The sequence below is a fragment of the Copadichromis virginalis genome, linkage group LG14 (assembly GCF_057382275.1).
Source record: "Copadichromis virginalis isolate Kocher_CV1m ecotype Utaka linkage group LG14, C_Virginalis_male_GT1.1, whole genome shotgun sequence".
In the NCBI taxonomy this organism is placed as follows: Eukaryota; Metazoa; Chordata; class Actinopteri; order Cichliformes; family Cichlidae; genus Copadichromis; species Copadichromis virginalis.
Window position 1 is genome coordinate 30,441,310 of NC_140631.1, and position 13,008 is coordinate 30,454,317.

General features: G+C 41.9%; 1 protein-coding gene across 7 annotated transcripts in view; it reads left to right on the plus strand.

Moving 5' to 3' along the window:
• The window catches only part of ncam1b (neural cell adhesion molecule 1b), an 86,678-nt gene that overhangs the window by 40,053 nt on the left and 33,617 nt on the right, over positions 1–13,008 (plus strand). For all 7 annotated transcript variants that reach the window (XM_085430385.1, XM_085430387.1, XM_085430386.1 and 4 more), the window contains 6 exons: positions 6,170–6,244; positions 6,859–7,068; positions 8,116–8,259; positions 9,322–9,459; positions 9,837–9,954; positions 12,724–12,884. In XM_085430385.1, coding sequence (XP_085286511.1) covers positions 6,170–6,244; positions 6,859–7,068; positions 8,116–8,259; positions 9,322–9,459; positions 9,837–9,954; positions 12,724–12,884 — 846 coding nt within the window. The remainder of the gene's footprint in view (positions 1–6,169; positions 6,245–6,858; positions 7,069–8,115; positions 8,260–9,321; positions 9,460–9,836; positions 9,955–12,723; positions 12,885–13,008) is intronic.

Genomic DNA, 13,008 nt, shown 5'->3' on the forward strand with positions numbered 1-13,008 from the left:
CCGAGCAACACGGACTTTCAACTCCCGCCACAGATTTTCTATGGGGTTGAGGTCTGGAGACTGGCTAGGCCACTCCAGGACTTTCAAATGCTTCTTACGGAGCCACTCCTTTGTTGCCCGGGCGGTGTGTTTTGGATCATTGTCATGTTGGAAGACCCAGCCTCGTTTCATCTTCAAAGTTCTCACTGATGGAAGGAGGTTTTGGCTCAAAATCTCACGATACATGGCCCCATTCATTCTGTCCTTAAAACGGATCAGTCGTCCTGTCCCCTTGGCAGAAAAACAGCCCCATAGCATGATGTTTCCACCCCCATGCTTCACAGTAGGTATGGTGTTCTTGGGATGCAACTCAGTATTCTTCTTCCTCCAAACACGACGAGTTGAGTTTATACCAAAAAGTTCTACTTTGGTTTCATCTGACCACATGACATTCTCCCAATCCTCTGCTGTATCATCCATGTGCTCTCTGGCAAACTTCAGACGGGCCTGGACATGCACTGGCTTCAGCAGCGGAACACGTCTGGCACTGCGGGATTTGATTCCCTGCCGTTGTAGTGTGTTACTGATGGTGACCTTTGTTACTTTGGTCCCAGCTCTCTGCAGGTCATTCACCAGGTCCCCCCGTGTGGTTCTGAGATCTTTGCTCACCGTTCTCATGATCATTTTGACCCCACGGGATGAGATCTTGCGTGGAGCCCCAGATCGAGGGAGATTATCAGTGGTCTTGTATGTCTTCCATTTTCTGATGATTGCTCCCACAGTTATTGCTTCAAGATGGCGCCGAGTATGGCAGCCTCGTCGCGAGCTCCCCCAAGCAACGGCTTTCTTCTGTGTTTAATTTTACTTTTCCTTTATTTTTTCACGAGCAGCACTTGTCTCCTTGTGTACGACCGACAAACCTTACTGGACATAAAAGACGGTCTTTCTAATAACTTTCCAGAGTTCAAGTTTTGCAACACGGACGCTCCGTTTGCAGACCCCCCATTCATCTCACCTGAGACGCCTTTGTTCTCTGGCCCTGGAGGCCGCAAACGCCGACGCAGAGGGAGAAGATCTGGCGTTCTGGTTCGACTGAGACGGCGCACTTACAGACCACCGTTACCCAGTTTATTACTGGCTAATGTGCAGTCTCTGGAGAACAAGCTGTGCGAGCTTCGGGCACGGATCTCATTCCAGCGAGAGATGCGGGACTGCTGCGTGATATGCCTCACAGAAACCTGGCTATCGGACAAAGTACCGGACTCCGCAATACAACTGCCGGGGTTCTCCGTGCATCGCGCGGACAGGTCACAGGATCTTACTGGGAAAAGCAGAGGCGGTGGTGTGTGTTTCATGATCAACAACAGCTGGTGTGATTATGCGAACGTGCACCCGGTCAAATCCTTCTGCTCACCGGACCTGGAGTACCTGATGATTAAGTGCCGGCCATTCTGGCTACCGAGGGAATTTACAGCAGTGATTATTACGGCTGTTTACATTCCCCCACAAGCCGACACTGACCGAGCACTCAGGGAACTGTACAGCGCGATCAGCAGCGAGGAAACCGCACACCCAGAGGCAGCGTTTATCACAGCCGGAGACTTTAATAAGGGAAACCTGAAGAAAGTCTCACCCAAACTCCACCAACACATCCACTTTAACACTCGTGGAGATAGGCTACTCGACCACTGCTACACCTCTTTCCGGGATGCGTACAAAGCCCTCCCCCGCGCCCCATTCGGCCAATCAGATCACTGCTCCATCCTGCTCCTGCCCGCCTACAGGCAGAAGCTGAAACAGGAAGCTCCAACCCGGAGGGCGGTGCACTGTTGGACGGACCAATCGGAGTCTGCGCTGCGGGACTGTTTTGATCACGCGGACTGGGAAATGTTTCACGTGGCTGCTAGGGACATTGATGAATACACAGACTCAGTCTGTGGATTTATCAGGAAATGCGTGGAAGATGTCGTCCCATCCAGAACAGTCAAATCCTTCCCAAATCAAAAACCCTGGATTAACGGAGATGTTCGCGCGGCACGGAACACCGCCTTTGCCTCCGCGAACACATCGGACTACAAACACGCACATTACCAACTCCGGAAGACGATCAAAGCAGCCAAACGTGAGTACAGGGACAGGGTGGAGCAACAGTTTGACAACCCTCGGAGTATGTGGCAGGGACTAAACACGATCACAGACTTTAGAGGGAAAACCAGCACACCGCAGACCACGGCCTCTCTGTGTGAGGATCTAAACGTATTCTACGCTAGATTCGACACAGCGAACACCATGAGACCGGACAGTGTGCGCACCGCGGATGACGTCAGTGCGCACACTGTGTCTGAGGAGGATGTGCGGAAGTGCTTCAGGAAGGTGAACGCACGCAAAGCTACTGGTCCGGACGGGATTCTCGGCCGCGTCCTCAGGTCATGCGCGGCTCAGCTGGCTGGAGTGTTCATGCACATCTTCAACCTTTCCCTCTCTCTGTCTGTAGTCCCAGCCTGCTTCAAAATGGCCACCATCGTCCCTGTACCCAAATCCTCCACCATCTCCTCATTGAACGACTGGCGACCTGTAGCCCTGACCCCCATCGTAAGCAAATGCTTCGAGAAGCTGGTCAGGGACTTCATCTGCTCTGCACTACCCGACTCACTGGACCCTCTACAGTTTGCATACCGCCACAACAGGTCCACTGATGATGCCATAGCCCTGACACTACACACTGCCCTGTCACACCTGGAGAAGAGAGACACGTATGTGAGGATGCTGTTTGTAGATTACAGCTCAGCATTCAATACCATCGTTCCCTCGAAGCTGGACAGGAAACTGCAGGATCTAGGACTGAGCAGCTCCCTCTGCAGCTGGATCCTTAGCTTCCTGTCTGACAGACGCCAGGTGGTCAGACTGGGCAGCATCACCTCATCCCCCATCACACTGAACACTGGTGCTCCACAGGGGTGTGTACTGAGCCCTCTCCTGTACTCACTCTACACCTACGACTGCACAGCCACTAACAGCTCCAACATCATTGTGAAGTTTGCGGACGACACTACAGTGGTGGGTCTTATCACCAACGGTGATGAGACAGCTTACAGGGAGGAGGTCAGCGCCCTGACCCACTGGTGTCAAGACAACCATCTCACCCTCAACGTCGCAAAGACAAAGGAGTTGATAGTGGACTTCCGGAGGTGCAGAGAAGTACACACCCCCATCACCATCAATGGCGCTGCTGTGGAGAGAGTGAGCTGCTTCCGGTTACTTGGAGTACATCTGGCTGAGGATCTTACGTGGTCAGTACACACAAACAAAACAGTGAAGAAGGCGCAGCAGCGCCTCTTCTTTCTCAGGAGACTGAAAAGATTCGGCATGAGCCCCCGCATCCTCAGGACCTTCTATCACTGTGCCATTGAGAGCATCCTCACTGGATGCATCACCACCTGGTATGGCAACAGCACCGCCTACAACTGCAAAGCTCTCCAGCGAGTAGTGCGGTGCTCTGAACGGATAATTGGAGGTGAGCTTCCCTCCCTCCAAGACATCTACAGGAAGCGGTGCCTGAGGAAAGCGGGGAGGATCATCAAGGACTCCAGTCACCCCAGCCATAAACTGTTCAGACTACTTCCATCAGGAAGGAGGTTCTGCAGCATCCGGTCCCGTACCAGCAGACTGAGAGACAGCTTTTTCCATCAGGCCATCAGACTGCTGAACACGTCATAGACACCTCAGCTTCACTACTGGAACTTTAACATTATGCACTCCACACTGTATATAAATGCCACTTGTTTTGCACATATTCAACTCTGTATATTTATTTTATTATTATTATTATTATTATTATTATTATTATTATTTTTTATTTATTTATTTATTTTTTTAACTATTTAATTTGTAAAAATGTGCATACACACACACACCACACACACACACACACACACACGTAGGAAAATATTTAGTATACACATCCAGAAATGCATACACTATTATATATTGTACATATATTTATTAGTTTCAGGTTGGCCATTCTTGTATTTTGCTCGTTTGTGTTGTTGTGTTTGCACATCTCTGTTGCTTGTGGGGCTCGCACACAAGAATTTCACTCGCATGTGCTGTGCCAGTGTGCCTGCACATGTGATGTGACAATAAAAGTGATTTGATTTGATTTGATTTGATTTTTTCACACCAAGCTGCTTGCCTATTGTAGATTCACTCTTCCCAGTCTGGTGCAGGTCTACAATACTTTTCCTGGTGTCCTTCAAAAGCTCTTTGGTCTTGGCCATGGCGGAGTTTGGAGTCTGACTGTTTGAGGCTGTGGACAGGTGTCTTTTATACAGATGATGAGTTCAAACAGGTGCCATTCATACAGGTAACGAGTGGGGGACAGAAAAGCTTCTTACAGAAGACGTTACAGGTCTGTGAGAGCCAGAGATTTTCCTTGTTTGAGGTGACCAAATACTTATTTTCCACCCTGATTTACGAATAAATTCTTTACAAATCCTACCATGTGAATTCATGGATTTTTTTTTCACATTCTGTCTCTCACAGTTGAAGTGTACCTCTGGTGCACATTACTGACCTCTGTCATCATTTTAAGTGGGGGAACTTGCACAATCGGTGGCTGACTAAATACTTTTTTGCCCCACTGTATATGTGTATGTAGATAATAGACACTTGTTTGCACCTACATATGTATGTATATGTGTGTGTATGTATATGTATATATGTGTATGTAGATAATAGACACTTGTATGCACCTACATATGTATATGTAGGTGCATCTGATAAGCTACATGTCTGTAATATTTAAGGAGTTCTTCCTTCTGTATTTGGTGCCTCAAACAGAATTCTGTTGCAGATACAACGGCCGTTTGGTGAATATCACATTTGAACGTGAGAAAATTGAACATAATACAACAATATTGTTGGGTTTTGTTTAATCTCTTTAACCTTTAACTGTTTAACCTTGAACTGTACTTCACATTTGATGGGATGTGTCACTTTTGTGGGAAGACTTGAAACAAATTGACTAAAATAAAATCAGTTATTACCTGTTTGCTCCACAAGTTGACAATATAGAAATAATTCTGCCAGCTCCAGACATTAACTTACATTATTAACTAACTGTGCTATTTTCCCGTGTCAATCGATGTCCCTATGGAGACCTTCTTGCCTTGACCTTTAGTTTGGTACACAGCCACACAGTATTGCTCATGCATGATATAGAGTGGGACTTCAGGTCAATCTCGACACCATTCTTAATCATCCACTGGAACCCTGAGTGCCCCCTTGGGAGGTTCTGCAGGAAGCAAGTCACACTTTGTTCTAATTAAGTACAAAATGTTTCAAGGCATCATTCTCTTTGGATGAAAAAGAGATTTGTATTATCTGACAATCTTTGATGAAGTGCAGGCTATCACTGAGAGGCATTACATTCATCTTGCCAGACGATGTCATTTCTAAAAATTAAATAGTCTTTTAAAAATAATTCGTCTCAAGGTACACTGGGAGCACAGCACTGGTTCCAGCTGCTGAATTTTAGCGGAATATTTGCATTGCTGTGTTGATGTTATTTCTCTTGATAGGACAGGAGGACTGTAGGAAACAGAGGCATAGGAAATGTCCATATTTTTGGTGACATGTCTGCTAGGGCCAAAATTTGCATTGTTGTTGTTTTCTGAATGTGCATGTTGATTGATTTTATTGTTTGTACTGCATTTTAAGTTTCGGTAAAAAAAATATGGACGAATGTACAAAGATAATATCAGGTTTATGTGGCAGAAAACTGAAGCATATTCCTTAAAGTGCAGTAAAGTGTAGATAGATACTGGCTCCAGCAAGTCTTTGGATCCTTTCCAGTAGAAATTAAAAGTGCTATTGAAGGTACACTCTCGGTTCTGGAGGAAGTAAGATATACACTCAAGTGCTGCTCTTAACATGAGCAAATCGAAGACCTTAAAATATATTTTTAAAGAACCCCACAGTCGTATTTCTGATTGCCTGCAGGTGATTGCTTTTGCCTTTGCATATAGATGGAACACATTGATATGCAGACATTTGCGCATCTAATTAGCCTGTTTCCTGTTTTAATAATTGTTCCATCTCAGTGTTGAAACATTGTTAAGCATTCTTAATCAGCGCTTCACTTAGTGGGTTGATTCTAATTTTGTATTGTATGTTTGTTTTTCTGCTGCAGTTTCATTGGAAGTACAGATCACACCAACCCACGGTGAGATTAGTCTTGGAGAGTCCAAATTCTTTGTGTGTGAAGGTAAGTTTATCAAAATGTTCCAAGTTATATATATTTTAAACTTTTTTAATAAACTGCACCTTAACAGTTCACCCACTTTTTAGACTGTTTTGCAAAAAATGAGTTTAAAGTGGTTAAACTAGACAAAACATAGCAGAGGTCTGTGTTTCTGTTGGAATCAGTTCATATTTATCCATGTGTTAGGTGTATGGATAAATATGCATGGATGTTTGTGGTACGAATACACAGTATTGCTTGATCAGCCACACTTCCTCTTCTGCAGGATTAAAGTGGACAACTACACCCCCCTTCATATTTTATGTTAAGTGGTTTTCCGGTTACTTGAATGTGTATCATACATTCATCAATCAGTCATCAATGAATGATGAGATTAAGTGTCCTTTTGTTTTTGGTTTGTTTGTTTAGCATCAAACCTTGAAAACATATAACATTTTCTGATGTCTTAGTTACTAGACACAGCTAAAATGCATAAACCACACGCTTCATTCCTTGCAGGAGCATGAACCACCTACAATGTACAGTCTGTGGGCAGTGGCTGACTTCTCTGATTTGAAATGTGTTACCCTATAGATACCTGTTTCTTATGTACTGCTCTGTTCTGTCTGTTGTCTTAGTTGTAGGCGTTGCCAAGCACATAGACTGGTTTGGACCAAGCGGGGACAGGATAGAGCCGAACAGACAAGACACAACAGTAACCCGTAACGATGAGTCATCTTCCACCCTCACGCTGTATAAAGCCGGGACGGAAAGTGCTGGGACATACAAGTGTGTCGCTACCAATGGAGACCAGCAAGCGGAGTCGACAGTCAAAGTGAAGATCTTCCGTAAGTTTCCCCCCACCGCCCCACCCCACAGTATATGGTACACACTCCAAATTACTGAGTGGTGTGAACACAGAAGAAAAAGAATCCTGCTCATTGAACTCATAGTATTTTATTGACTGCTCAAGGGCAACACATTATTCTTTCTTTTCAAGTGAGGATGGATTTTTCATCAGTTCAATAAACGGTCGGAAGACCATTAGAAGGCTGCTTAATGATCCTGTCTGTTGTGCAGTTCTTGTGAGTAATGGATTTTATTTTCCATGAATGCCAAGCATCAGCAATTGTCCGTCAGAGATGAAATTATTTTCCAAACAGAACTTTTCTGTTATTTCAGGGCCTGTTTCAGGATGTTATTAGAAGTGGTCACCCATATTAACAGCAATGCACAATGTTGTGCACAGAAGTGTACAAAACATCACAACTTCCTGTGAATGAACATTTGTACAGTACCAGCAGCAGTTTGCATAGTTAGTTCAGTGCTACAGCTTGCAAGCCATATAAGAGATAACCTATAACTGCTTTTGCCCCATGCAGACGGCCAGTTTAACAGGAGCAGACTTTACATTTAAACTTTTACCGACCATTTCAAGAAATGAGCTGCGCATTACAGCTAAATGGCTTCATATGTTAAGCCTTGATGAGATAGCTCTATAGCTTTCCAGTTCGGAATCCAATTCTGTCACTTGTGTCCTGCTGAAGTCTGTCAGGTAGCAGTTCTGCTTCTTTCTAAAAAGCTTCCAGCAAATTCCATTAACCAGTCAATTTTAGAAATGGCTTGGCTAGATATTGCTTCAGTTCTGGTAACTTGAGCCAGGGGAGCTTGTTTAGGGTGATAATAAAATGAATGAGATTTTTGGTAAAAAATGTTAAGCATTCCTTCAGTTTGATCATTTTCAGTTGTGATTTATTAGCATAGACAGCACTACTTTTAAAGATAGTGTTTTACTAAAACATAGTGCCATAGCAGGGCAATCATAGAGAGTGAAAGCTTTAATGAACCTCGTTATGTCACTGAGTGAATATAGTGCTTTTCTTTTTTTATTCCAGAAAAAATCACCTTTCAAAACGCACCCTCACCCCAAGAGTTTACTGAAGGAGACAATGCCAACATTGTTTGTGATGTTGTTAGTTCACCTCCACCCACTGTCCTCTGGAAATATAAAGGAGCGAAAATACAGATGGAAAAAGATGGTAAGTTTATGAACAATGCAGAATTTATATTTCAGTTTGTTTTCAGTTGATTATAACACAGAACAACAAGGTGAACAAATTTCAGAATTAATGAGGAGGGAATAAGATGATTTCAGCCATACTGACCATTACTTCTCAGGATGTTATAGCTTGCTTTTTTATTGTTTATTTTGTTTGTTAGCCACGAGATTATGTTGATGGCTGCAGTTTGGTGAATCAAAATGTGAGATGTCCGCAACATTATCAAGATGTAACTCGGTGATATTGTAGTGTTGCACTTATGTTAACAGCCAAAATAAAACAAAAACAGATTATAAGGCAAAATGGAAACTGTAGTAAAAATGCACTACATAAATAAAAACACACAGCCAACGAAATATTTTATATATATATATATATATATATATATATATATATATATATATATATATATATGCAGATCCTGGTGTTTGAGTCATAAAATGAGTCATCCACTGCTTTTGTTGCCATTCTTCTCCGGGATTCACCCTGTGCTTTGAAAGGGAAAAATTAATTTGATTTTGAATTTGAAAATACAATTGACTCTCTGTTATTCACCCTTGACACTGAGCAGTATAATAATGTGTACGGCAGTGTTATTGCTCACTGAAAAATAATAACATGCGCTTATGTGTGGGTTGCAATAGTATTTTTGATTATTATGTGACTACATTTATTCGGTTCACATTTTATCCCAGACTGAAGGAGTTCATGTGGGCTTTGCTTATATTCTCTTCTGTTTTTCTGGAGCTCGTAAAATGATTGTTGGATATATGGCCTCAAATTTGATAGTTAAGGTAATATCAAATGAGCAATAAAATGACATTCCAGTTTTTGTCACCAAACATTTCAGTGACTAAGATGTTAGTGTTAAAATGTTTAAGTTAAACAAAGTCTTTATAGCTGAGTTGATTCAGATAGTTTTCTTTTTTGATGCCTTACTCACTTCTTTGCTAACAGCTGTTTATCATGTAGCATTTACTGCTGTTATTAACTTGCCAAATATGCATACCTGAAGATGTATTATCTTTTGCTTCCTTCCAGTTCGGTTTAAAGTACTGAACAACAATCACCTTCAAATCCGTGGCATAAAGAAGACGGATGAGGGCTTGTATACCTGCGAGGGTCGCCTGATGGCGCGCGGCGAGATTGATCTGCGTGTCATCAAGGTCGTTGTGAATGGTTAGCGACCCTCTCGTCCCCTCACGCTTTTTCCTCTTCCTTTTTGTTCTTGTCTGAATATTTTGTGTGTGGCAGGTGTCCCGTGATGCTTAAATAAGCTGTAGATCCTTAGAGGCGACCAGGCTCAACATCAATGTGGAAACAGTTGCCCAGAGCAACCGTGTATCAAAGATGTTTCATGCTAATGAAGTCTGTTTCCTGTAACTTCTGAGCCTAGCAAATGAGTGTGTCTAAAATAAGTATTTTGAATTTGTCGCTGCTTCTGTTTCTGGTTTTCCTCTCACTTGCTCTCTCTTGCACTTGCACTCTTTATATCTAGAGCTATACTATATTCTGCATATGTGTCTGCCTATTTTATTTTTCCCTTTGTACCTTAGTGCTCCCGTCAATCAGGATATGGCAGTCAGAGGTAAATGCTACAGCAGACGTTTTGCAGCCGGCTATCCTGACTTGTGCTGTTGATGGTTATCCTGAACCCATGGTGACCTGGACAAGGTAAACCTAATAATAAAATATCTTCGGTTGCATATGCTCCAAGTACAGTAAATACCTTTTTGTTATTATCATTGTTGTTTTTTGGCATTTGCATCTTTGTACATTGATGTGATTTATACTCGTAGATCACTTTTTGCCTTCAGAGCTCAGTTTTGGTCCATACTGACATGATGGGGTCACACAGTTACTGCAAATTGTGTCAGCTGTACATTTATGATGTGAATCTCTCATTCCATCACATCCTGAAGGTGTTCTGTTGATTTAAATTCTAGAGGACATTTTGGCACAGTGAACTCATTGTCATTTTCAAAAAACCCAACAACAACAGTTTGAGATGATCAGAGCTTTGTGACATGGTGTTATTCTGTAGGAAGCAGACATTAGAGGTTGGGTACACTGTGGTCATAAAGGGATGGACATTGTCAGCTATTCAGGTAGTTTGAGGTTTTTAAATAATACTCATCTGGTACTAAGCAGCCAAGTAAATATTACCCACATCTATTAGATCATCACCATCAGCCTAAACATTTCAGGAAGGATTCATGTTTTGTGTTGTTTACATCAATTTGTGGCTCTACCATCTTAATGCTGAAGCAATAAATAAGGCTCATCAGACCAGTCAACATTTTGGCAATCTTCTATTCTAGTGTCCTGTTCTTAGCTGGCCGGAGTGACACCCAGTGCGGCCTTCTGCTGCTGTGGCTCATCACTTGCTGCATTTATTGCCTCTGTCTTTTTAATTGGATTACTCTTACCTTTCTGTCAGCTTGAAGCAGTCCGACCATTCTTCTCTGGCGTCAACAAGGCACTTTCGCCCAACGAACTCCCACTCACTGGATATTTTCATTGTTTGTAAACCCTAGAGTTGGTTGAGGGGGAAAATCCCAGATCAGCAGTTTCTGAAATAGTCACACCAGCCTGGTTAATACCAACAACCGTGCCACATTTGGAGTCACTTAAATCACCTTTCTTCACCATTCTGAGTTCAGTTTAAGCTGCAGCAGCTCATCTAGTTAAAGTCTGTATGCTTAAATGTAGTGCGCTGGAGCCAAGTGATTGACTATTTGGATAGTTGTACTAATGAACAGTTGAACAGATGTACCTAACAAAGTGGCAGGCAAGTGTAGGATGACTTGTAAAGATGACTTATTTTCTTAAGTTAGTTAGTTAGTTAATTTAAACCCTGTTAAAGTTTAAACAAACCAGTTAATCGAGTTTAATTTTATATAACTGCCGAACTTACCTAATAGCATAAGCAGCTACATCAGATTTTTGAGCTAAATGCTGACAAATGTCCACATCGACACCCTTGGATGCTGTGCTAACATCAGCTAATAAACATTAAACAAAAAGCAAAGTTGATAATTATGGAAGTGTCATCAGTTTTACATGTAGCAAGTTATTCCGGTTAATTCTGGGGGGTTACATACGTGCATGTAAAAAAAAAAAATTCTATGGTAATTCTTTTAATAATTATTGACGCATTTCATTCTGAACAAAAGTACATTTTTAACAGCAATCAAATACATATTTCTGTCTGAACTGCAGTGAATGCGGGAATAACCAACTGCCAGACCAACATTTCAATTCATAGAACCATTTCGTTAAAATCCCGGGTGTCGGCTCTGTAAAGGCAATTGTTGTAAACACCACAAATGACTTACACGTGGCGTCAGGAGAGATAAAAGCTGGCAGCAACAGACTAATGAGGCAGGGCTAATCAAAAATAATGAGCTGCATAGTTTGTATGTGTACTGACCAAATATCAGCTTGTATCATCTTGAAAATAAGTGAACATATTTTTTTTCCATTGATCTTTTTTAACAAAAAATGACTAATTTCCAGTATAATTTGTATAATGTGTTAGAAGTGGCAACTGCACACTTTTCAACCCTTCCCCTATCACTAACCTGTAGTTCGAATAGCCCACTAAATATAGGCTGCTGGGTGCCTTGCTTTCAGAGAAAAGCTATATGATAATGCTTTATTGGATTGAGTTTCCCATCCAGTACTTGTCTAAAGACTTTAGCATGCAGTTATCTGAATAGTCAAACCCAGTCTCCATGAAAATATCTATACAGTAATGTGACAGGAATGCTACTGGCTCTGTGCACTACCTCAGACCAGCCTACAGGTCAAAGTAACTATTATGTGCATGCAGGGCACTCTAGGTTATTTGGGATACTCTACTAACTGATTTATTCATTGCAGTAGGATACTTAATCACAGGATATCAAAGGAGCATGTAAACAGTGAAACATGAAGACTAGCATGACAACAATAGCCACATTATTCTGTGCCTATCAATGGCTCCATTCAGAGCCATTGATAGGCTTCTGCTTTGTTAAACTGTTCCTGTTCATCTGTTAACTCGGCACAAAACTTAGATCCAGGGTCACAAAGAGCAGACAATTCAAGAGTCAAAAGTTGGCCTTTTTTTAATAATTTATACTGTACGAGGCTGGAATAAAAATAAATGAGATGTTTTTGTAGAATTGAATGTAAACAACAAATGTCAAAAGGAGTGCCAAAGAATGCCAAACAATATTATGCTTTTTTAACATTGGAATTTCACTTTGTAATTTGGTGATCATGAAACTACTATTGGTCTGTCTATAGATGTACATAACTAGATTTTCTTTAGATGGAAGGATGATGAAATTTGAAATCCTGGTAAAAGTAAATCTCTGAAAATGTTGCAGCTGAAGAAGAGTGCTTAAATTTGTGTGGATAAATGGATACAGGGTTTAACACTCGCCTTTTCTACAGGAACGAAGTGAACCTTGAGGCAGGAGAGAAGTACAGCTTTAATGAAGATGGCTCAGAAATGACGATAATGGATGTTACCAAACTGGATGAAGGAGAGTACACCTGCATTGCCAAGAACAAGGCTGGAGAAACTGAAAAGGAACTCAGTCTGAAAGTGTTTGGTAAGACAGATTGTTTTGTGTATTTACATGAACGAAAGTGGAATTATAAAATGCTCCAAGTGTGTGGGAATGAGGTATATGTGTATGTAGGTGGGAGAAGAACAATAGTACGGTTTTGTGTCTG